General features: G+C 32.7%; 1 protein-coding gene across 1 annotated transcript; it reads right to left on the reverse strand.

The window, feature by feature from the left end:
- Positions 1 to 21,262: 21,262 nt before the first annotated feature.
- On the reverse strand, positions 21,263 to 24,777 carry LOC120199335 (transmembrane protein 64-like). Its single transcript, XM_039200450.1, has 4 exons — positions 24,424 to 24,777; positions 22,607 to 22,843; positions 22,245 to 22,462; positions 21,263 to 21,880 (listed from the first exon to the last, which is right to left on the reverse strand). The coding sequence occupies exons 1-4, from the start codon at positions 24,712 to 24,714 to the stop codon at positions 21,703 to 21,705; spliced, it is 924 nt and encodes a 307-aa protein (XP_039056381.1). The 5' UTR covers positions 24,715 to 24,777; the 3' UTR covers positions 21,263 to 21,702.
- Positions 24,778 to 27,912: the final 3,135 nt, after the last annotated feature.

Below are 27,912 nucleotides of genomic sequence, written 5' to 3' on the forward strand. Positions count from 1 at the left end.
TGTATCAGTAAGATATATCTGATGTTACTTTTGAATGTTAGTAGCTTGTATATTTATGTCTCTGTTAGTTGTTCTATCAATTTTTTTAAAATGGTTTGTAATAGTAAATTAGGACCATTTTATTTTGGCTAATTTAGTTAAGTTCATATTTATGAATTAATAGTATATATATATTATGTTTTTTAATTTTTTTCTTAAATTAAGCAGTGTTTAGGTAGGTTTATATAATTTATGAAATAATGCTAAACTACCTAATTGCTGCCTAAAATCGGATTTGTTTAAATTACTAAATATTAATTTTATATTTTTACATTTTTAATGAAATAATTTTAAAGCCAAAAAATTAATATTTGATAATGAAAAAAGAGTTAAGCGTTTATGTTCAATGAATTTCTGTAATATTTGTGTAACATCCTTAACTCATATTTTGATACGTATACAGGTTATGGGTATTATTGTGCACTTCTATAATTCTTAGGTTGCTTCATCCTCTGGATCTCTAGCCACTTTCTTATCTCAAACTTAAATGGGTCTCTACCCTATGACTACAATGATAGTTGCATTAGTTCCTATCTTTTGTTGATCCTGCTCCAGTTCCCACTACACAGACCCGACTACGTGTTGCCTATTATTATAAGCGAGCAAACCTATCCCTGAATTAGAGGACTATCTGGGCTCTCCAAAACGCAATAGAATGCAAGAACAATCGGGTGAGTGAAGTGCAAGAGGTTCAGAGGATATAACCCAAAAACTTGATGCTACAATAAATTCTAAAACAATCATGCTAGTATACATATCATATTCAAGTAGTAAAGTGGATCAGATGTTGAACCCACAGAGAGTGTATGTCACAAAAGATTTGTTGTTGGCAAAAAGAAAAGATAAGTAATAAGTATTTTAAGAAGGCAACAGAAAAATAATAAAGTATTAAAATCAGAATAATAAAAGCAGGGGAATGGTATAGCGAGCAGTAGAGCAATAAGACCAATGGACCAAAGAATGTTGTTGTTATCTGGTAGCTAATAGTACAATTATTGATAGCCTCATAAAATGCTATATTTTATGTATGTACTTAAGTTATAGGTTGCTTAAAAGCCTATTTCATAGCATTTAGTTGCATTTAGATCTTATAATTGCATGTGGTAGAAATGTTTTGCTATAACATATTTTTAATGCTAAAACTGATGTTGCTGAAGGGAAAGGTCTTTTGTTTGTGGTGTTGTGCATGTGAAGAAAGATAAGGGAGTAGTAAAGATTTTCTAAAGCATTTTGGATAAGAATATTTGAAGGAATGACGAGCCGATCTAGAGAAAATATTGCTACATCATTCTGGCTAACATTTCTGTGTGTAGAAAAAGAAAAAAACTTTAAAAATATTTTGATGATTGTTTCCAGTTTTCCAAGCCCAAACATGAAGCCCATCTACCAGCCTGTCCAGGCCACACATGTGAAGGGAATAGTCCATTTTTAAGAGAAAAATACAAGGATATCCCATTATTAAGGAGAAGTTAAGAAATTTATGATGATTGAAGAGATAGGGAGTTAAAAAGTTATTTGGTAATTTATTAGGTACTTGGGAGTTAGAGAGTTTAATGTGAATTTAAGAGTTCCATAGGAGTTAGAGAGTTTTTTTCGATAAAAAATAGGGAAGAGAGGAAACAAAAAAAGAAGAGAGGAAACAAAAAAATGATATCCATTATTTATCTTTTCTTCATTTTCTTCCTCTTTTTCGTGGTGTCCTCCATAGAGGAGCTTCAAAGGGGAAGCAACTAGAACCTTGAGCGAGGCTAGCTTGCTAAGGCGGGTCATGTTGGTTCGAGGAAGTTCACAACATCTTGAGTTTTGAGAGTTCCCACTTCCCTTTATGCTTGCATTTTATTTATTTTGTGGGTTTGTAATGGAACAAATTATGCTTGTGGATAATTTGTGATGCCAGACAGAATAATGATTATCCTGTAGGCTAGCTCCGAGAGACGATTCACAAGAGAAAATTCGCCCAAAAACCAGAGAAAAAAGTCTCTAGGGTTTAATAAAATATTATAAAATCAAAACCATCCAAAAAGCAGTCCACAAGCCGGACTGTTATAGCCAAAAATCGTCTTTATTCGAATTTTGCCAAAAATAGCAAAATCCCGAAAATCACTCTAAATTGAAATTCGAAATAAAATAAGCAATCTCCCAAAAATCCGGCCTAAATCGGATTTAAATTGACTTCCTAATTATCAATCAAAATATTACCATAAATAGTAAAAAATAACTAAATCTAGTGATCCGGAGGGGAAAACGGTAGAATTTGAGGTTGAAAAAAAGGTCACATGGAGCATAGATCAATGTGGAGAGCGTGCGCATCGAAAAGAGCTTTCCAGATTGGGGTCTTATGCGCGATTCTGACACCTGTAGCCAAAGTTATGGCCAAAAGACTGAAACATACTCAAAACGACCCCAATGAGGAACATGTCACAATCAATTCCCGCCTTTGCGCTGATCTGCCAACTCATGGTATCTCAGCGCCATCAACGTGCAATCTGACAGCTCAGCATCATCTGTCTCGGATCCCCCTGCATCAATTTGTACCCACCATGAACTAACCTTACTTGGAGCTTGTTTTCTTTGAACTATTTTTATTTTTTGTTAATGAATGGTTGAATGTTTAAATGTTTAAATGTTGCTTTGTTCATTGTTTATATTATAATTGCTTAGTCTTGTAATAGCTTTGGAGAGTTAGCCATTTTTAAAGTCATGAGTAATCAAATCAAATAAAATGGCTCGATAAGACCCCATACCTAAAGCTAACATCATATAACCCAGTTGGGACATTGTAGAATAGGCTAACCCCCTCTTTATATCTTTTTCAGCAAGAGCTAAAGTAGCCACTAATAATACCGTTATTATACCTATCAAATATATTAGACTCATTATGTAAGGTATAACTATGAAAAGAGGAAGAAGGCGGGCTACAAGAAAAATTCCCGCTGCTACCATAGTGGCAGCATGTATAAGAGTCGAAATAAGAGTAGGCCCTTCCATGGCATCAGTTAACCATACATAAAGAGGAAATTGCGCAGATTTAGCAACTGCGTCAGCAAATAATAAAGAGGCACATAAAGTAACAAATAAAAAATGAACCTCATTATTATAAATCAAGTTATTAAATATTTCGAACAAATCTTGAAATTCGAAACTTCCCGTTATCCAATAAAAACCTAAAATTCCTAATAATAAACCAAAATCTCCTATCCCATTAGTTACAAACACTCTTTGACAAGCGTTTTCCGCAGCGGGTCGTGTGAACCGAAACCGAATTCGAACTGGTAACTAATCCTAACATTGAAGTATTGAACAAACTCATATAAGTAAAAATCTCAAATATGCTTGATCATGAGACATATAATTGTCACTATAAATAAGAACAAAAATTCCAAAAGTAGTAATTAATATTGACATAATAGAGGTAAGTGAATCAATAAAGTAGCCAAACTCGAAAGAAAAATCATTATTGATGGTCCAAGACCATACATATTGATAGATAGAACTTCCATTTATTTGTTGAATAGATAAATCGACCGAAAAAATCATAACTAAACTTAACAATAAAATATTGGGAAAAGCCCACATACGACGAAGATTTTTTGTAGTTGTCGGAAAAAGTAGGAGTCTCATTTCTGTCTTAATATCGAGAGATTTAGGCTAGATCAGCGTGAGTAATATAACTAAACTGGAATGCTAAGATTATAATCTACTTTAGAGATAAGGAGAGGAACGTAATTGATATGATAGTGATGCAATTCACGCTGAGAAGTATTGTTGTAGCATTTTTCTTTTAGGTTCCTTACTAGAGATAGCCTAGGAGCACTAATAGCAAACCTTCTCGAGCAGCATACTCATAGAATACATAGAACATTCTAGACACAAAATATTAATTGCCATAGCAAACCCAGTCATTTATCCCAATTGTAGCTTGATTATGTGAGGTTGTCAAGTTTTATTTAATTCTCCAAAGTTCAATTTCCTTATGCTACATCATTATTTTTTTGGTTGCCACATCTTTTCATTTAATTATTTACTACAAATTTTCATACTTATACTCCTTACACATATCAATTTTGCCACAACAATTTCCTTATCACTTGTCTATACCACTATATATATAATCAACAACAACCTTGTGCAATAGCTTTACTCTAAATCCCACCAATCCCTGTGGAGAAAATACACACTCACTACTATATTATTTCTTTGACTGTGTATACTTGCTTATAATTTGCATTCAATTTATAACACTCACACAGTGCGATCAAGTTTTTGGCGTTGTTGCCAGAGATTGTCAATTGGTATTTTAAGTTTAGGTTTGGCACTATTTTATTTCTTTTTTTCGTATAGTTTTACTTGTTATTTTTATTTGCATTTTTCAAGTGCTTTGTTATTTGATAACTCTCCAAAAGAGTAAACTTTAGGAGCACTTTTTGCCTAAGTTTAGTTTGATTTTAAGTTTTTTTATGAGCATTTTAGCATTACTTTTATTTAGTTAATATGATTCTTCATGTAAATCTTTTATGGGTTGCTTCATGCTAAAAATGAATTTTAATGTTGGAATTGTGCACTGACGCTAGAGGTGCACAAAAAATCCGAATATCCAATTTTACGTAAAAAATATCCGAAACCAGATTTGGGAATAACCGGTTTTTTTTAAACCGGATCGGATATTTTAAAACCGGATAGTATAACCGGTTTGGGAAAAAATTGGACGACCGGATTTTTTACCAGATTAAAAACCGATTTGAAAAAAACCGGATAAAAAACTGGTTTTTTATCTGAAAAAAATTCGGTCTGGGTTTAAAAAATTGGATGACCGGATTTTTTACCGGATTAAAAACTGGTTTTTTTAAAAAAATCGGATTTTTTCAAACCGAAACCGGTTACACCGGTTACATCATCCGGCCCTCCAAACCGGTTATGATCCAAACCGGTTTTTTTATAAACCGATTTTTTGGCTTGGTGAAAAAACCGGATCGGTTTTTATCCGATCTGGATCGGATTTAAATCCGGCTATGTGCATCTCTAACTGACGCTATAGCATTGCAGGAATTGCTATGTAGCATCTGATTGAAGCTGCTAATGATGTTGTAGTATTTCAATGTTTTGGAGCATTCCAATATTGTAGACCATCCGATAACTCAGCTGGAAGTTATGGAATTCTCTAGAATGGGATATTTGTCCTAGGCAACTGTCAAAAGAGCTAGATCCTATCCAAAATGTGGTAGCAAACCATTGGAGGACCAAATTTCCTCTTCACCCATAAATAGAGTACTAGCCTTCTCATTTGAGAATGAGACACCGAGTGCATCACTTTTTAAGAAAAAAACCACACCTCTACCACCATTTTCTTCACCCTATTGAAGTCTAAGCCTTTTGCCAGGGATTGCTGCAGCAAAAACAGAGCTCGTCCAGTAGCATCGGTCGTCAGTAGATCATTGTTTTTGCATTTCATCGAGACAAGGGAGTGTTTGAATATACATAAATTTAAATTGGATGGTATTTTGGACTTATGGTTTTATACGACTATGATTCTGTTTCTATGAGCTTGGATGATTAGATTATGAGTATAAATATTTGTAATCAATGAAGGGTTATTTTAAATGCTTCTATAAATAGATTTGTTTAACTTTCCATCTACTTTTGATAGTCGAGTTAATGCTGATTAGCATTGTGCATATCAAAAAGTAGGCAGCCTAGTATTAGCATTGCTAAAATGTTGGATCTTTAATTTATGACGGTAATTAAAGTAATTAAATATGTTTTAATCATTGCTAATAGTATATAAATCGTATTCCTTGTTTATTTGAAACTTGAATCCCTTAATACTTTCAATTTCCATTCGATAGCTGACTTGTCACTCTCTGCAATGATACATCATGAGTTGGAGCTTTACATTTTGATGTTATTTTCTCACCATAAAGCAATCAATCAACATTTCTCTATTTTTAAACTCTATTTAAAACTATATTCTCTTCGTGGGATTGATACTCGTAACTTAACTATTACCACCTTATTACTTGATTTACGACACATGCACTTGCGTTGTTGCTATAGCATTTTACACAACATCAAGTTTTTGGCGCCGCTATTGAGGTGCATTGGTTTAATTTAGAGTTTTATTTTATTTTTATGTTGTTTTTATTTTCTTTTGTACGTACTTTTTGGTTTTCAGTTGTTAGTTTATGGCCAGAAGAAGTGAGAGCTAGAGCCGTTTGATCCTGAGATAGAACGTACTCCTTCAAAGTCGAAGAGAAACTGCACTGAATCAAACAAAAATCAATGTTAGGAATAATAAAAATGATTTACTCTGACCCCACATGGGGAGATTGAAGATTTTCCAGATAGGCAACCAAATCAATATGTTTACGACTAGAATCTCCCGATTTGCGAGCATATGGTACCAATTTTGGACGATTTGTATTCAGGTATTGCGAGGCTAGTGATCAATGTTGCGAACTTTGTATTAAAGCCTATCATGTTTCAGATGCTGTAATCTATGTGACAATATGAAGGAAATGTTGTTGAATATCCTATAGCCCATTTAATAGCTTTTATGGAGGTTTACGATTCATTTATACAACAAGAAGATCTATTGGAGGCTTTGAAGCTGGAACTATTTCCTTACTCGCTACGAGACAAAGCACGCGGCTGGTTGAGTTCATTGCCACCTAGGGCTATAGGATTCTTACTATGTTTCAACCTACCGAACATGAATGCTAAGTTGTTAAACGATCTGACTTCATTCAAGCAAATGGAGGATGAAAGTTTGTATGACACATGGGAGAGATTCAAAGAATTACTGAGGAAATATCATATGCATGGATTTCTACATAGGACTCAAATGGAGATGTTCTAAAATGGTTTAAACATACACAATCGTACGGTTATCGATTCTTCACCAAATGGAGGTTTGCTAGATAAATCATACAATGAAGCATATAAAATACTAGAAATGTTTTAAACTAATGATTGCCAATATCCAAATACGAGAAATATGTTTGGTCGTCATAATGATGCATTAATCGATTCTGAAGCTTTCAACTCTATGGCATCACAGATCTCAACCTTTACAGAAATGGTAAAGAATCTACAACGACCAAGAGGAATATATGAAGTCAAAGCTACATCCCTCATTATTTTGGCTATTGTGGTGAAGAGAAGAACTTTGATGAATGCCCTCAAAATCCAGAATCGATCTACAAGGAATTATCAAAGAAGTGACAATGCTTTTGGCAACACCTACAATGCAAATTTCAGAAGTCATCCAAATCTCTATTAGAAAAGTCAGAATGTTTCCATCCCACAACATTTACAGCAACAACAATATCAACAGTATCAGCCTTATAATCAACAAAACCTCATGCCACAACAACAAGCACAATATCATGTAGCTCATCCACAGTAAAGACAGAATTATCAAGGTCAAACTTCAACTCAAACTTCTTCTTTTTCATATCTCAAAGCTTTAATGAAGATTATATGGCTAGTCAATCTTATTAATTAAGACTTTAGAGAATCAAGTTGGTTAGCTAGTAAATGCCTTAAGTAATAGACGACAATGAACGCTTCATAATGACACTAAAAATCCAAAGAATAATGGAAAATAACATTGCAAAGACATCACCACCAGAAGTTGAATACGGATTGGTGAGCCAGTGGGAGAACCTAAAAAATACGATGATGCCCCAAGATTTCAACAAAATATGTCGTCGAAGATAGAAACCCAAATGATAAGGAGAAGTACAGTGCACTCACGCTGAGGAGTGGCACCCAAATTAATCAAGATGCTAAGTTAGGGGGAAGACAAACATATGATTCAAGCCCCCAAGAGCATGCAATACGATCCTGAAGTACAAGAGGAGGGATCTTTAGAGAAGGATGACCATGAAGGATCCATAAGTGAAGTTACTGATAGTGATAAAATTAATGCTAAAGTAAAATTTAGGCTCCCACCTACAACAAAATATATGAGACCCTCACCACCTTTCCCACAAAGGTTGAAAAAGCAAAATGAAGACCTTCAATTCAAGAAGTTTGTTGGTATCCTTGACTAACTATACATCAATGTCCCACTCCTAGAGGCCATCAATCAGATGCCCATATATGTCAAATTCCTCAAGGATATCGTTACTAAGAAAAGGAAGGTCGAGAGGGTTGAAATATTTGCTACATAAAATGAGTGATTTTTTATTCTGAGCAAGCTGTTGCCAAAGGAAAAAGATTTGGGTACCTTTATCATCCCTTGTTTTATTGGTGACAACTATGTGGGGAGAGCCTTATGCGATCTTGGATCGAGTGTAAACTTAATGCCCAAGTCAGTTTTCTTGCTTGAAATGGGAAATGCACGACCAACTACTGTTATCCTTCAACTAGTTGACTGATCCAATGTCTGACACGAAGGGAGAGTTAAATATGTCATGGTAAAGGTTAATAAGTTTATGTTCCCATGTTATTTTCTTATCCTCAATTATTAGGCCGATGAGAATGTTCCCATAATTTTGGAGTGACCATTCTTAGCTACACGTAGAATTTTGATTGATTGTCAGAAAGGTGAATTTACTATGCTAGTGGTCGATCAAAGTGTGACCATCAATGTGTTGAACACCTTTAAGTATGTGGATGATTCCGAGGAGTTCTAATGTATTATAGACATGGAATAGATGGTAGACGAGGAAGCTGTAAATTTTTTTTTTGTAGTAATTTTGTGCAAATCGAGGACTATATACAAATCAATGAAGTTGAAACCGAGGATCTCAAGGAATTTCCACTGGAGATGCAGTAGTCTAGCTTACTCATAGTTAGACCAGGTATGTTATTCGAACCTTTGAATTTTGATGAATTTATTCCTCCAAAACCTTAGAGCTGAAACCTTTGTTGTCACATCTTAATTATGCTCACTTGGGTAGAAATGAAACATTGTCGATAATTATCTCTTCTAGTCTTATGCCTGACAAAAAACGTTACTTGCTTCATATATTATCACAACATAAGAAAGCTCTAGGTTGGACTATGGACGACCTGAAGGGTATAAGCCTGCTGATATGCATGCACAAGATTTTATAAGATGAATACCATAACAATTCTGTCGAACAAAAAAGATGACTCAACCATGTTATGAAGAAGGTTGTGATGAAGGAGATTATCAAATGGCTTGATGTTAGAGTGATCTATCCTATATCCAATAGCTCATGGGTTAGCCTGATGTAATGTTGTGATCAAATTCTGGGCAAGTTGTCCAACCTGTCTCCAAGGATTTCAAAGCTCCCTCTTGGTTCTGAAGTCTTATCTCAGTCCTTCTAATGAAAGCGTCAGTTCTTTTCATGAAAATACTATTCTCAACCATGTAAGATTCAGTTTTTAACATAAAAGATTTGAGAGTATTTTCCAAAGAACTATAGTGTTAATTGTTACTATGACATTTATTGCCTTGGCATATTCTGCTAGAATCTTGATGCTTGTGAATTTTGATTGTTCTGACTTAGGGCATTATTATTCCGGTTTTAATTTCAAGCATAGAAGCTAGATTTTGGTTCTGTGGGAAATCACAAGAAGCATGGTTACCATTACATAACTCGCAAAAGGAATTCACTACCTTGATCTCATGTGTATTATTTGGTCGCTGCATATTTTTAACTAAGTTTGTTAAGGTAGCCAACTGTGCAGAGATAGTGTTCGTTGAATCAATCTTGTTTATCATGGTATTATGTCTGAATCCTCTTCTTCTTGTATTTGGGAACTTATGATCATTCTTGGAAAATGATTTAGAATCTTCATCGCTTCCTCAGAAGACTTGTCGAGGAGTATGTCATTCACCGAAGCATGTGGCATCATCCTAGTTGGCTTATTCAATGAGTTATAGAACAACGTCACTTGTGTCCATGTTGGGAATTTGTGCATGGGATATTTGCATAAAAGCTCCTTGTATCACTCCCAAACCTTATACCTGTCAGAAAGAAGTAATATCGTTATGTAATTTATCAGTCATATTTATAGAACTAAATCTCGAAAGGAAATCATAACATAAATTCATCCAATATTCTAGAGATCTTGATGGTGCCCTATCCCCTAGTGAATAGGGGAATAATTTCAGTCTTAGGACAGCCTCATGGACTGCTTGTTGCTTGAATGAGTTACAAATTTCCAGGAATAATTTGAGATGTTGTCTGTCATATTCTGTTGTTGATCTGCCAAATTGACCACATGTGTTTAACATATTTAATATTACGGGTTTTAATTGGAAGTAGGCGGCTTCTATTTCAGATATGAAAACTAATGGATTGCGACTGTTGAGATCTTCCTCTAAGTAGTCTCCAATGAGTTTTTTCCTTACTTGAACATGTTGATCTACTAAAGTTCCTCCTCCCCTTGCTTCAGCTATCTCATTGATGATAGCATTAAGGTTTCCAATTAGATCAACGTATTGGTCTCCTATTCCTTCTCGTTGCATTATTCTCCTTCTATCAAAAGCTCACTCGATTTTAGGTTCAAATGGATACTCCGGTAATGTAGGTCTTGATCTGGTCATACACAAATGCAAAACCACAAATTCTTAGCCCCGAGAATCTAAAAAGAAAGAAAAATAATAAGAAAAATAATACTAATAATTAAGGTGCAAGAAATAAAAGTCAAAGTCGTTATTGCCAATCCCGCCACCGGTGCCAAAAACTTGTTGTGTGATTTAAGTGCTTCGCAATTGGTGCAAGTGTACATTTCGTAAGTTATAGTATAGAAAAGATATCGTCTCCATAGGGATTGTTGAAACTCTATATTCTAACTTCTTGCACTATAAAACAAAGAATTAAATTTGTGATTGTAGGAGTGTGAATTAACAATTAAAATAAATGAACAAGTAAATAAAGGTATAGACTGATATTGAATAAAAGAGTAGGTCGGGTTATTGCGATGAGTGGTATGACAGCTATCTAGAAAGTCTGAGTAGTTGTGTAATACCCCAAATATTTAGATAATGACCAAAATGAAAATTTGGAGAGTTTGATGGTTAAAGTAGAAAATTGGGAAAAAGTTTAGGGAATTAAGTGGTGATTTTTCCAAAAAGAATTTTATTTCATAAATGGATTTATTTAGCGGCCAAATTATAAATTTGGTAAAGTTTGGTGACCAAAGTATAAACTTTAAAAAGTTTAGGGACCAAAATGTAATTTTAAAAAGTTACATATGGGTCATGAAAATATGTAAATAAAAATATTATTTTCACATTTTTGAAATTTTGGAAAATAATATTTAATGATTTAATTCCATGTTTAACTTGAATTGTTTGATTAAAGTGACTGAATTGAAATTTTTGGAAATTACAAGGGCAAAACGGTAAAGTGGAAAACTAATTTGTTCATCTTTGACTATTGAAAGATGACAAGGCTGATATTTATCTGATTTTGAAGATGATAAGGATATGTATCTAGGTTTTATGGTAATTATGAAGTTATATTAAAGGTATATTGGTATTTTCTCAAGTTAATGATTTAAATAATGTTTTAAAGGATTATAAGCATGATATCAATCAAAAATATTATGCCAAAGTGTTCTTCTCCAGCATATTCACGTGAGAAAGCTTTCAAGGTAAGAAAAATATTTTATTTTCAATTTTTGATCTAATTCCTTTGGAATTGGAGTTATGTTGTGAAATAGGAAAGTGATCTGCGCGAAAAATGTTATCATTTGGTACCAATATTGCTTTCTAATCTTTCTGGATTTCAAAGATCCCAAATCTAAGGGTTTGTGTTCATATAAGGGATCATGAAATTGATGACTAATCTTGATGATTTAGAGGTTGTAGATTCATTTTCAAGCTTGATTGATGATTAGAACTTGTTAAATCTTTCTAGAACTTGTTCTTTAAATTTCGTCCATGAACGGTTTGAGTGAGAAAAATTGTGGAAAAAATATATATGGGGTTAGAAATGATGAAGGAAGTATTCTACAAGCCTTAGAAAAATTGGGGACCATTTTGTAAGTTTTGAAAAGTTGGGGATCAATTCATAAATTCTAGAAAATTGAGGGGGTTGTTATATAAGTGTTGTATAGTTGATGTACTACATTGGAAAATGATGTTTTGGGATTTAAATGAGTGTTATATGTGAAAAATGACTATTTTGGAAGTTTGAAAAGATTGATGATTTAAGTAAAACAATCACATAGTTGGGGTACTTAAATTTAAGTATGCCTTTGTAAAGCATTTGAATGATAGTAATTTCAATGCTGGAATTTTAGTATTAAGAATCTAAGTGATAAAATGGTGAAGGACCATTTTATGTAAATTGGAAAAGTTGGTTTCAATGTTAAAATGAATTATTAAGTGTTTAATAATTGGTAGAAATGGAGTTGTTATGGGATATGTATATGTTAGTACAATACTAACATATGTATCATTATGAAATTGTGATTTATACATATCATGGCTGATTTGCGATTGAAGCAAGTCAAGTATAAAAAGGGTTTATTGTGGACAATAGTGAGGCACATATTTTGAAACATATAAAGTGTCAAGGTGAGTGCAATACATGCATGAAATTATACATGGATGTTTTATACATCATCAAGAAGACTTGCGATAAGTCGGCCTTATTTAAATCAGCATGATATTATGTCATATTTTTATAAATTGACATGACATTGATATGTCAAAGTATGAAACTAAAATGCATTGATCACTGATTGTTGCATATGATTTTTATCATGAATGTTAGTTTGGGTATGAACTGGCCAATGTTAAATATTGATAATATTCTTTTCCATGGATGGGATCAAATAAAACTGACTATATGCCCAAGTATGTTATTGAGGATCAGTGGTATTAATGGCATGTCATAGAGTCTAGCAGCTGCAGAATTAAATAGTACTATAGTGTCAAATAAGATACATAGTACAAGTCAGGTGGGTAAAGCCCGACCTCAGCACTACGGTGCATTATTAGGTGAGCAAAGCTCGACCTCAGCACTTCGGTGTAATAGTTGACTCCTATACCGGGTTCCTCATACAATTATACTTTGGGTTATGGTTTTTTGGTTAATAAATTGTAATCATGAAAATAAGCTTACGAGCTTATGGAGTAATGGCAAGTATATTAGTAAAATAAGTTTACGAGCTTATGGATTAAATAGTAAGTGTATTTGTAAAATAAGCTTACGAGCTTATGGAATAATGGCAAGTATATTGGTAAAATAAGCTTACGAGCTTATGGATTAAATGGTAAGTGTATTTGTAAAATAAGCTTATGAGCTTATGGAATTAAATGGTAAGTATATTAGTAAAATAAGCTTACGAGCTTATGGATTAAATGGTAAGTATTTTGGATATGCTAGTAACATGATTAAATGGCATTTTGATTTTGACATTGTAGTAGTTACTGTAGTAGTGAATAGTAATGAATAGTAACCACATTTGTTAAAATTTTCCAGTATGTTAAAGGGGAACCAATTCCCTGCTACAGGGGAACCGATACCCCCACTGTTCACTGTTCATGGGTATTGTTCACTATTCATAAAAAAATCTTTTGAATTAAATTTGTTATAAAGAAACAACAATTTATATGATATGATATTTATATAATATCAGTTACCATTTTAAGATAATAAATTTTAAATCGCTTTCAAATATGCGAAAATGGTTTTTAGAAATTCGGGTGACATCTATAATATGTATAAGTATAATTATACGGGTTATGGGTGTTACAAGTTGATTGCCGAGGCAATAAATTTTCGTAGCATCTTAAATTAATTCAATTGTCGTATCAACTGGATTCCTCCCTTCAAAGCTCGGCATGGCGTTCTTCAATGCCTTCTTGTTATTACTAACCCAAAGAACAAGTTAATTGTGCATGCCTTGGTGATACATCCGTGTGGTAACTAAGGGTGAACAACAACCAATCTTGCGCTCCTTTTAGCTGTTGAAATCTGAATATTATCCCTAAGATAGATTAACATTTACTAACATTCATTCAAATAAAGATTATGCTCATTCGTTTATTGAATCTAACTCTCCCAATATTAGATAAATGGATAAACTCTTGAGATCCACTCCCAATTCACTCAAAATCATTTAAAGCACCAAGAATGAACAAACTTTGAATTAAAAATACAATCAAGAATTCAAACTAATCCAAAAAGTTTCCACAACCATAAAATCCCAACAACCCTAGCCAAATAGATTTAGTTCATAGCTAGATTTAAGAAAAACATAATGAAGAAAAACCTAAACATAAATTAGAAACAAAGAAAAGAAAGAAAACATGTCTAGCACAAGAAAAGAATCTCTCTTCCCTTCTTATATCGTGTCTTGATTCCTCTTTATATGAGATGACTCAGTCCCTTGAATTCTTATTGGAAGAGAGTTTTTAATGGAATAAAAGAGATATTAATTCTCTTTTATATTTATCTTTAAACAATACTTCTACTCCTCTTTAAATTTTGCGTGGAAATCCAAACTTCTAGGCTTTATTATTCCTTGTTTTGTGGAGTTTGACACACCAACAATATCTTTTCAACAAAATCAACCACAATGCAATATCAAACTTAACGATGAATGTAACAACGAAATTATGCATGAATGACTAATAATGCAAATATATCAAACATAAATCTAACAATAATTACGGGTAACACGGTAGAAAATCTATTATTTTTATACGCTTAACAATACTCAGAGTTCTTTTTTATCAGGTTAATTAATTTTGTACAATATCATAATTGCTTATGAAATGTTTCATTATCTAAAATCGAGGGACTTGGAAGCTAAATTGGGTGCTTCTTTGAAGCTTTATATAGAAAAGGCTTACGAATGAGTTGAATGAGTATTCCTTCGGCTTGTAACACCCTATATCCGGTCATGAAGAATAAACCAGATACCTTAGTGTACATTAGATTTCATACTAGTCAGACATAACAAAAACCCTAAACATGTGTACTAAGCTGAAGCATTTAAATTTAAAACATACACCATGCAACACATGGCAGTGGATAAGCGAATAACAATTTAACATCATTTAAAAATCGATCTATTGCAAGATATACATCATTAATAAAATTATAAATACTAGTTTAAATTTACCAATAATCATTATTAATCATTAATAAGTGACATGTAAATTTTTAAATGCAAATGCAACAAAATAACCTTAACGTTTTAAAGTAGTGTCAAATTTACCCGTATTGTTTTTTGGAACATTTGACCCCACAACGTTTCATTTTAGGTCAAAAAAAACCCTCATCGGATGGAAACCATTAGTCAACTAATGGTCAAAGTCTGGAGCTAACATGGTAAGATGACATAACATTACATGTTGATGTGGTAGTGACACATATACAAAGTTGATGATGTGGAATATGCCACATCAGCAAAAATAATTTTTTTTCTTAAAATAGTTACATATATTTTTTAATAATTGTCAACCAATGCAATGATGACAGTGTCATTATATCAATTGGGGGGAAATTAAATATGAAATTGCAAAACTTGCAATATTGGGGTATTAAACCTGGGTGTTAGGTTTAAAGCCCTTGCGCGTTACAACTAGACCATGTCTAAAATTTAGTCTTCTCTTGCAAGATTTAATTTTTATCCTATACACTATCTCTCTCACACATCAAACACTTATTCTACATTATCTATCTTTGAAAGCTTTGTTCATTACGAACAAAAGGGTTCGTTTCTTCAATATTAAGAAGCATAAATATCAACATAACAACCATGATCAATTTGGGAATTAAATGTTATATATGAAAGTTATTTCTCTTTAAAATAGTAGAAGAGGAAACATATAACTAAACAATTTAAATGTTTAAATTTTCATCAAATCAACACCCAAAAGTTCATCAAAAAGCTAAATATAACCCATATACAAGCTTGGAAAATCAAATAAAGAAAACCCAATTTAGTTATCTAAAATGAAAGCGGGAAAAAATCAACATCAAAGCATAAAATTTGGTCCTAAGCATGCACGAGATAGAAAAAGAATGAAAATTCCCAATTTAGATTAGCCCAAGTGGACACGATTAAACATCCTACACCAATGAAAAAAGTTACCTAGATGAAAATTCAGCTGAGTGATAAGGTGAAGATTTTTATTTTATTTATTATATATGCATATATATTTACTTATTTAATTTGGAGAGTGCGAAGAGAAAAAGAATAATGAACCTTAGTCTGGTGGTAACGCGTAAGGGCTTTAACCCTAACAACTCGGGTTCAATACCCTAATATTGCAAGTTTTACAATTTCATATTTAATTTCCCCCAATGAGATGATGACACATGTAATTATTTTAAGAAAAAAATTATTTTTGTTGATGTGGCATATGCCACATCATCACCTTTGTATATGTGGCAATGCCATATCAGCATGTAATGTTATGTCAACTTGCCATATTAGCACTAGACTTTCACCGTCAGTTGACTAACAGTTTCCATCTGATGAGGGTTGTTTTTTACCCAAAATGAAACGTTGTGGGGTCAAATGTTCCAAAAAAAATACGGGTAAATGTGACACTATTGTCAAACATTAAGGTTATTTTTTTGTGTTATGCCATTTCTAAATTAACCGAACAACAAACATGGACCTAATTGACCATGTTTTTCTAAGGGCTAAAGCGTAAACAATTCAAAAGTTTATAAGAACAGGAAATATGCTATTGACTCCTATGTTGTGAAATTCATTATTTTAAAGTGTGACAGAACAAATCTCATAACATTCCAAGTTAAGGCATAATATTAATTAGGAATTCAATTTTTGGACCATTTTAGACTTATATAATCATCCTAGGGTCAAACTAAGCCTTAGGGACACTTAGGACCTTTAATGAATGCAATTTTACCACTTTTCATTGAGCACATAATAAAGGGGTCGATCATTTTTCATGGGGGATTGATCCTTTGCAAAACAATATGTTTGGGATCGATCCTTTGAGGCAAGAGATTTATCACTTTTCAGGAAGGGGTTGATCCTTTTTGAGAAGGGATCGATCCTTTTTCTGAAAAAGTGTAAAATTCTCAAGAACATGCATAAATAAGCCACCAAACTTTCATCTATTCAATCCTAAGGACTAGATACATGCTTGGACACCTTCATACCACATTATACATGTCAAAATAAACTTGTAGCATGCTTTATAACACAAGTCAAAACATCATACAATGATCTAGCATCAAAAGTCAAGCATTGCATAAAAGTTAACTCTTGCCATAAGTCACCAAGTCCAATTATGCATTTTGGATCATTTCATGCATACTATGAGTCTAGAATATTTATTACACTTAGTGTCACTTGTCTAAGAACCCCCAAACACTTCATTAATGCATAATTCAACATTTGACAAACTTGGCATTCAAACGACACATTCATATGAATTCAACATCTTCTACAACAACACAAATCTAACATAATTCTTCATTTTAAATATAAAGTCCAATTAACATGCCACGTTTATTAAAAGGTCAACCATTCAAAGTTTATCCAAGTTCTTAACGGTTCCCACATTGTCGTCTTATGAAAAAAAACCACATACACTTTATTTAATATTGCCTTGCTCGATCACACCAGATGCTAGCCCCTTTCCTTCGACTTAGCTACTAATCCTCTAGAAAAGAATTACACAACGAGTGTGAGCTGAAAGCCCAGAGAGTAACTAACATTCTATGTATGCTAACTTCAAAGGTAAATCAAAGCTCCTATATGCATTCGCTCCTATATGCATTCGCTCCTCACTTGTTTTACCTCAATAATAATGTCATAATGTCATGCTTTCATATTCACCTAATGCACCATAAATGTACACAAAATCCAGAATACAAACATGTTTCTCATCATCATATATCTTGCAGCAAATCACATGCACACTTGCACAATTATCTTTTTCTCAAAGTCACACACATTACACGTATAGTTTCCATTTAAGATTAATGGTTTTTTTTTACGAAACACAACTCACTCAATAGATAAATGGACTCCATACAACACCGTATAGCATTTTGTTCAAACACATAGAAAACCATATAGTACTTTTTCCTAGGCATGTCTTTCATATCCAAAGGTACTATTAAGAACAAATAGCCATTTGATCCAAATACACAAGAATGGTTATCAAATAATGCATAGATTATACACATATACACTTTCAAAATACACTTTGAAACACTGATTAGAAATGGTTGTCAAGATCAACCTAATATGGACAGCAAGTTGCTCACTCATCCATGGTTAGTAAAGTTGCTAGGAAATTGGGAAAAAGGAGATGAAAATTACGGTTAGAGTTGGAGGAAAAATCCAACCACACAAGCCTTGGTAAAACTAGCTTTATAGATTTTGATTTGTGATCCTTTTACATTTTAGTCACTAAAATCAATATTTTCAATTTATTCAATTTAGTCAATAAATAAACATTTATTTTATTAGTATTAAAAATCATATTTAATATTTCAAAATTAATTTAAACACTTCATATCAATATTTATAATTTTAAAAACAAAAAATATTATTTTTATAAAAAATCCCTAAAATTACCTGATTACCGACCCGAAGTACCGATCCCGACTTTGGAATGCTATGATTCTTCTCCGTCTTGGCTTTGCTCCTTCATGGGTTGATCTTATTATGTCATGTGTTACATTATTTTCGTACATGATTTAGATTAATGGTAGTCTTACTGATAGTTTTCACCCCAACTGGGTCTGCGTCAAGGTGATACACTTTCTCCGTTTCTCTTTATGTTATGTGCCCAAGGGTTGTCTTACTTTCTACACTCTAAACAGCAGGTGGGCAGTCTTCAGGGTCTTCGCGTGTGTAGCAGTGGTTCTCACGTAACACATTTATTCTATGCATATGACTGTTTATTATTCCTTCGTTGTATAACCAATGAATTTGTTCAAATGCGTGAAGTGCTAGATATTTATCATTTATGAAAGTGCCTCTAGTCAGAATGTGAACAATGCAAAATCAAGCATATATTTTGGTCCTTCCACCACTGATTCCATATGCACAACGCTGAGTTCCATTCTTAGGGTCAACAATATAATCGAACCACGATCATATTTCTGTATGCCGCTTGTGACTGGTCAGAATTGCTCCACTGCCTTTGTGTTCCTACGCGACAAACTGTCATCAAGAGCCCGTGGATGGACCAAACACACGTTGCCATATGGGGGACCAGCAGTTTCCATCAAATCAATAGGGGAGGCACTTCCGACGTATGTTATAGGATGTTTTCTTCTGCCTGAGAGCATTGTTCATGACATTACGCCAGTACTTTGTTTTTACTGGTGGACATGTGATCCTTCGGACCGGGGCTGGCCCTTTTTTCTTGGGAAACTATCTATAAACCGAAAGCTTAGGTTCCATGATCTTCACCAATTAAACCTTCAATGCTCGGTGAACAGATTTGACGCTGTATCCGACGTCCTAGCAGTTTGGTTTCACGCATCTTCATATTAGCATTGACTGTCCTATTGATTTTAGTCAATGCACAAGAATCAGATGAGAATTAATTTTGAAGTAATTCTAGCAAAATAGTATATATATATACAAACTTTTGTTCTGTGATGAATAGATATGACAGAAATTTAAAACTTCTTATTTAGCCCCTAGTTAGTTTCTATATTACAAGTGGTTAAACACAAATATCCTTTTTTTTTCAATCAAATATCCTTTAGTTTTACAATATATCAATACATGACACAATAAAGAAATACGACGAGAGACAAGAAGAGTTTCCTTTTAAGTAATATTTTCTCTAACAAATGCAAATATATAAATATATAAAAGAAATTTTATATAAATGTAATTTTATTTTAACTAAACGATGAAATTTATTTTGAATAAGAAATTATGTTAATATATCAAAGAGATTTTACTTTAATCCAATGAAATTTATTTTGAGTAAGAAATTAATTTAAATAAAGTTATGCGAGTTAATTTACGGAGTAAGGATCTAAAATTTGAAATATTTTTAAAAGCGGTATTTTAATTTTATACTTTATGCTTTTAACCCTAATTTTTTAATTTTTATAATTTAACTATCAAAATTTGAACACCCTTTTAATTAAATCACCATAATTCAAATTATGTCGATCAAAATTGTTTAAACCAAAATTTATTCAAATATAATTATTATATTATTTTTTAAAAAAGAAATAAAAATAATTGATTTATAATTAAATATTAAACATACAATTAAACATTTTAATTGAGAAAAAAAAGTTTATAATTGATTTTATTTCTTTATTAAATAGTTTTCATCAAAAACCTTTATGCTGGACAATATGAATTCAGGTCAGAAACTCTAAAACGTGTCATAGGTTTAGATTTGGATTAAATTCTTATCTTCAAATGATAGTTTAATTTAAAATATTAAACAATTAAGAGATAAAGTTGAACCTAAATGATAAGATTGGCAATCCAAAATATTTTTTTTACAATAACATATTAATAATTCTATGTATACTCAATTAGACTCATATCCAACTCAATGTAAATTAACTAAAAGATCTAAAGGTTGACCTGAACAAAAAATTGACCAATGTGATATTGATCCGATCTGAAACCAACGAATTTGATATTAACCAACCGAAAAATTGACCAGTCTAATATTAACCTAACCCAAAACTCGACTGATCTGATATTGACCTAATCATAAAACAAGTGATTCGATAATCACCTTAATGTTGTACCTAGCCCAACGTAATACATAACTTGACCCAATATTCGACTCGTCTCGTTTTAACATAAAATCTAATGAAATCAACTCTAATCTGAACAAAACTAAATCAATGTAATATAAACTCAAAACGACTCAACCCAAACAACCCTCAAAGTGGCCCAACCCAAACAACCCGTTTACACATCTAGTCTAACGTTCCTACCAAATATACCAGAAAAATATAACATTCTAAATTATTATATTCCTACAAAATAAATCGAAATAATATAGTACAACATTCTTATTTCCTACGTTCTTACTAAATAAACTCATATAATATAACATTCTTAATACTATATTAGATTACAATCCAAAAATCAGAACCACTTGATCAAGGATACAAGCGCCACCATAAGGTCAAGGATACAGAGTATCATTGTCCCACCAATATTTAAGATTGGAATTGGGAGTTACTTAATAATATCATAAGATGAGCATCTCACTTTAATACGAATTCTTTATTTGGCATATGACTGGCACCCAAGGTTGGAATATAGACAACTGAAATGTAAAGAAGCATGCTCATGTGAAATCCAATACAATAATAAGGATTAGTGAACACCAGTCTGTTACAAAAGCAAACATTCTTAATAATATAATATTCAGCAAGTCAACAAGAAAATGACAGTTGAATCATGTACATAATGTAAACAATATTGCCTTGGTCCACTTTATCCATTCATATACAAATCTCAATTACGTGAGAGAGGAAGACTGAATAAACTCTCCTAAAATTGGAAGAATAAAACATTCTTATCTTTACGATGTTAGAGTTTTCTCTTGGTTTGGTTTTCCCGTGTCACTCCTTCACCATGTTACATAGTTCCAATATTGTGTCACATTTCCTTACATGGATGAAGTTCTTCAATAAATTATTTACTTCATCAAGCCCTACAACGTGTCTCGACATGAGACGGACACCTAGGTTGTGTAGAGAATGGTTGTTCTCTAAAGCAAACTACATCTTACTGCAACACCAATTCTTCACCCTGCAACACTTTTAGTTTTCTTTTAGCATAAACCGTAAAAACAATTGTTGTGACCACCGTTAAAAGGAAACCACCAACATTTAACAAAATCTGTGGAGCTGATAGGGTGTGTCGGTCTTGTGAAGCGTCTGCCAACGTCTGTATGAGGATACCTCTGTGATAATCAAATATGCAAATAAGTTCACAAGGTATACAAGTTATATGCATTTACTCTAAAGGTTTCGAATAACTAGCATCTAAGATGACAAGTTCAGGTTTAATTTTCTTAAACTTAAGACTTATGAACCTGTAACTCCCAAAAAATACAGCCCATGCACTTCGTGTGCATCATTTATTTATCCGACTGAATCAGGTAATGGTCTAATCTAAGCTTGTAGGGTATGTTTAAGAACCATAGTAATGCGCACACACCATATGCTGTAATGGTCAAATATCACATGCAAATAACACAGTTGCAAATACAAGCTCAAGATTAAATACCCAGAAAGGGGATGGAGAGGGAGAGAGAGAGACTTTACGTGTATATTGCGACAAAAATTTCTGGCACCATTCCTACCAAAGATCCCAAGATGTAAGGACCATACTTAACGTGTGTTGCCACCGCACAGTAGTTATATATTATATATGGGAATGGAGAGATCCTGATTAATGTTACAACTTTAAACTGATGGAACCAATTTCCTTCACCAGCTGCTCTCAGAATGGCAGCTTTCTTAGGATATTTTTCTAACCAGCCCTGCATAAAAATAGAGAAAGTTGAAAATTATTGCAAATCACAGCAATGGAAAAGATACAAAAACCAACCCTGGCAGAATCAGACAGGGAGTAAAATTTGAGTGAATAAAGGTTGAAAAATAATATCTTAGGATGAGGCACGCACTTGAATTCTGTGAAGGAAGAGAGAGCCAATAAAGAATGGAAGTGATACACCCACAGAAGCTGCAGATATGATTAGTAGAAATCCAAAACCATAACCAAAAGTCATCCCTGCCACCCAGATAGATGGTGTAGAAGGTAGGAGTATCGTGGGGAACAAAGCCACGGAAGCAAAGACTAGAACTGCCAGTACTGGAGTACTAAAGGTTGTCATCTCCCAATTTAAAATAGGCATTAGCTCCTGCAGTCATCGTGTAAACAAGAATGCAAAATAAGAGTGTGGAAAGATATTTACACGAGATAATGAACAATCCCTACTAGTCTACGGAAGGAAATGATGGTTTTTATCCTTAAGTTTGAAAGAAGATCACGGAAAGTAAATACAAACTACCACAAAAATCAACAATTCTGTGTGACCACTCCACGGACTGCATCTCAGAAACGAATTGAACCTAATTGGCCATTCAATATGTTTCTTAACTAGTTTAGACCAATGAAGTTTCAAGGTTGTGGTTGCACAACTTAGATGGGTATTCCAGAAAGTGAAAGTTAATTCTTATTCCAGTAAATATTACTAGAACAAATAAGCCAGTTTTGGGAAAAAGAATAAAACATATAAATTCTTCACGATGTATAAAACCATGATCTTTTTCGCATAAAGAATCAGTAGGGTATTTCAGAAGAAGAACAGCAATGGCAGTGGCTTTGGACTCGGAGGACTTTTTAAGAAATGAAAAGAGACTGTAATTTATCCCAATCATGCGGCCTCTGGGGGAAGTTTCAATATTGGTTTGGAATTGACTCACGTTTTGTATCTTCAATAAAATGAAACCTTTCTCATTCTTGAACACTAAGCTGTTATTTATAATTTCCTTCAATGTACACTACTTAAGCATTCATAAATTACTATAATTCATTTATTAGTTAGTGTTTTTGGTTATAGAAATTAAGTAGAATGATTGTGGCCGCTGGGAAATGGACCAGAATCCAAGCAGACAGACAGGATTAGGTGAAAAACTAAATAATGTTTCGCCCAGTTTCGGTGTAATTATTCTTATTATTAAGATATGATTATATTTGTGTATATAGGAAACTACAAACATCAATTTGTTAGGTTTTTGTTACATTCAACTGCATCTAGCTCGTAACTCATTTATGTCATATGGTTGAACAGCAGGTCATTGCCCATCCAAATATATAACATGAAATTCGAACACAATAAGACAAGCTTGCTGTTGGAAAAAATAAGAAAGAAAGAGATCCCCGCCTTTAGTCATCACCGAGGTGATGACATTTTCTAACTTAAAGATTAAAACATGGTCATCATGACATTCTGACTAAATAGTGTGCATAGCCAATAAGAACAGCAAGTGAACCAAGGAGACAGTTTCAGTTTATTTTAAGAACAAACCAGCAATGATCTCCAAAAATATAATGATAGAACACATTATCAGATAATATGCAGTAATCGCAGAATAGTCTGCAAACCAACAACTTTACAACAATTAATCCCATAACAGTACTCAAAATCAAAGAGAATTGCATTAGCAAATTGAGCAAGGTTGCAAAACCCAAGTTGAAAACAGGAAAGAAACCCAATCTTCAATCGACAGTTCAATAGACGCAATCACTGAAACCCACAAAATGTCCAAAAATTCAATCAAAAAAGCAATCCCTAACCCCTAAACTCAAAATTAAGAATCAAAATAGGTCAGAAGACACTCAAAACCAATAATGAGAAAACATAATTAGTTAAACAAGGGAATGTAAATTGCAAATATAAAAAAAGATCCAAAAAAAGCAAGAAATTCAGGGGAAAACCTTATCCATCAAAAAGGGACCAGCCCATTTGAAGAAAACAGCAGCCAATAACCCTATAAATGTAAATAAAATCCCCAATTTGATCCAAAACCAAATAGACCTTCTCTGTAAAGAACAAAAGGCGGGCTCCTGTACCGATAAATCTCTCTCATCTGCTTCACATTCTTCTAACAACCGTCGTCTCAAATTTTCTCCTTTTCCGTTAACACCATCGTCACCCTCAACTCTTAGTTTCAGCTCTGGCGCCACCTCTCCCCCCTCGCTATTAATACTTTCATCATAAAAAGTCATTGAATTTCAGAGCAAGAACACTAATTTCTTGTTTGTTTCCCGAGAAAATATGAGAAGGAAAATGTCGAAAGCAAAGAAGAGGATCAGCTAAGCTAAGCTAAGCAAGCAAACCTATTTATTTTCTTTTTCGTTTATCAAATTGGGAGTTTTAAGGATTGATTGTAATTTACGAACTGCCATTGGAGCAGAAACGGAGTCGCATAAGCGGTTTTAGAAGGACACGTTGCAAACACAAAATGACACCCGCCAAACTGAGTTTTCCACCGAGTTAAGATATGGGATTGTGAAGCGTCTCTACGATGGACACCAACTTCACATATTATTGCTAATATTATATTATTTAATTTATTTTGTAAGAATATAAATTACATAATTTAATTTAAAAATAAATTTTATTAAATTATTTTTCTGATATATTTATTTTATAATAAATTAATTTTTTAATATTAAAAAGACATTGGTGTGAAAACTTATAGAGAAAAATATATTTAATATGTTATTAATATAATTATTATATTAAAAATATTTGAAAATTTAATTTTTATCTATAAATATATTGTATTTATTTTTATCATAGTATATAGTAGGACTTTAAATTAATTTTTAGTGATTAAGTTATTCAAAAAATATTTTAAAATAAAAAAATCAACATGTTAAAGTTTTCCAATAAATATCAATAACAGTTTTATTTTTTAAGGTTTTAGATATAGTTTTAATATGTTTATTATTAAATTATTTTTTTAATTTGAATAACTTATGACAGTTTCGTTATCGTAAAGATTGCAAGTTAAACTCTCGTATAAAAAAAATAGCAAACTCGGATTAAGTTTATATAAGATTTATCAAATATTTTGAATAAAATTTTTATTATGTGTTAGATATTTCAATATTATGAATTTCTTTTGACTAACAGCACATCTAACATTATGTTGCCTTGTGCTACACATTGCTATGCTTCATGTTCTAACTTGATATGGAAATGATAGTTTAAGTTTTTTGGGAAAAAAGCTTGAATTCAAGTTTTGGTTCCTTTTTGTTATCATTGTCATTAAGTTTCTTTTTGTTAGTGCACAACTCCTTGAAAGATTATTGGTAGTGAGTTATATGTTTAATAGCATGAAGTGATGGAATATTTACCTCAACTTTACGAAAGGTCTAAAAAGTAAGTTATCATTGAACCAATCCAAAGCCTCTATAAATTAAATTCATGGATGGGTTTAAATCATGCAATTCAAAAATAATATTAAACATTTGATCAAACAATAAGTACGAAGAAATGAATCTAATCGCGGTTTCCTTTTTGTCCTAGCTTGTTAAATGTCCAATATCCTCTTAATTATTATATTTTAAATCTAAATTAAGCTTCTTCCGAAAGTAAAACCACACTCAGCCCAGCCTTCACATACAATCTTCCAAGAGAGAGCCCCCTAAAATGTCATTTCCTCTAACTTAAATAGTTATGTAAAGTTTCCAATGTCAAAATTTACAACCAATTTCGGATGCGGTCATGAGGGTAGAGTCAATTACAGTCGACGGTACCAGAAGGAGAGGACGACCAAGGCGGAAGTGGGAAGACTGCTTGAGATCTGATTTGAAGGATTTAACCCTTACCGAGGACATGATCTCTGATAGGAAAGTATGGAGACTGAAGACCAGGATAGCCGAGTAGTGCGGGTCACAACCATAGGGTATAACATCTCTGTCTTCTTTTTAATGTCTTAGTAGTAATTTTCAAGACTTCTACTTTATATATGTTTCTGTTATTGGAATTTATGAAGGCTTAGAACTAGGGTGTCAGAATAGTGTTGCCTTAGTTTAGATTTTAACCCATTTGACTTTATTCTTTCTCGTAGCTTGCTATAGTTGACTTCTGTGTATCATTCTCTTCAGGTTTTCTCTTTTTAAATTTAGCCGGGTCTTACGTTTTCTGTCTATATGCAGAGCATTATACGCAAGATTTTTTTTTTTTTGCAGGGATTACTTCCCATTACAAACGCGCATATGAATACTGCATATGAAGACTGTTCAATTAAGTATTTATTTATTTATACATGCATTGCATTTTATATTTATTTTTAATTTTCTGACTGTCGGAGGTCTTCCACGGAAGCTACTCTCAACCTGGCGTTGGGGGCAGCCTACTATCCTACCTCCCCCTTATCCCATTGCATATGAGAATAGGGTTTTGTTGTTGTTGTTTTGACTTAAAATTCTGTTTGAAACGTAAAAACATTCTCAAATAATTTATTTTCAGTCAAAAATTCACGTTTGAATAGTGATTATTAACTCAAACAAAGAACCTGAAAAACAAGACTTATGTGCTGGGAAAAACTCGTTTAGATAAACATTCTCAAACGAAGCCTTAATCATTTAATAACAGCTTTGGACCCGACTTCTCAATAGATACCGAGGCTGATGTAGAGATATTCTATCTTCCAGATTTGTGCTACCATGGTGCTATAGCAATCTTTTGTTTCTTCGTACTTTTCCTTAATTATTATCCTCTTGGATTTGTACTTCCCTGACCAATCAATGCAAAAGATCAACTTTCCACATAAATTAAGTTATCGGAGGAAAATTAAATAATTCTAGTTGAATGCACTACTAACAACTAACTAAAATACAAATATAATATGTTATAAATGAAACAAAATACTCTCAAGACTGCAATTTCCTAGCTTAAATTCATGATTGATAATTCTTTTTCGAGATTTATCCGTTACCCATAGAATCCACCAAGCACATTGTCAATTTTAGTTGTCTTTCGGCAGTGTTGAACTCATATCGATTAGGTGTACATTACTTGTGTAAATTTTGCAAGACTTCGTTTATTATGCCCTTTCTATTGATAATTGTTGAACAAGAGAGATAAAGTTAGAAATATGATTTTGAAGAGCTGAAATACCTATCTCATTAACTTATCTTGAGAATATATCTTAATACAAACCAAATTATTGAGAATTAGATAGAATGTAAAGTTATGACAGCAAGAGTAATTGAGAAATTCAACACAATAACAACACTGATATTTCATTCATATTTATATAGTAATATTCAAATTAATTGATAGAAAATATAGAAACTACGTGTAGGATTTTTAGGCAATAAAAATAGGAACAACTAACAAATACATTACTAAGAAACAATATGTGATATTAGGATGAAGATTAAGCACCAAGGTTGATCACATTTATGTTT

This window comes from Hibiscus syriacus, unplaced genomic scaffold (assembly GCF_006381635.1).
Source record: "Hibiscus syriacus cultivar Baekdansim isolate YM2019G1 unplaced genomic scaffold, ASM638163v2 tig00005406_pilon, whole genome shotgun sequence".
Taxonomy (NCBI): Eukaryota; Viridiplantae; Streptophyta; class Magnoliopsida; order Malvales; family Malvaceae; genus Hibiscus; species Hibiscus syriacus.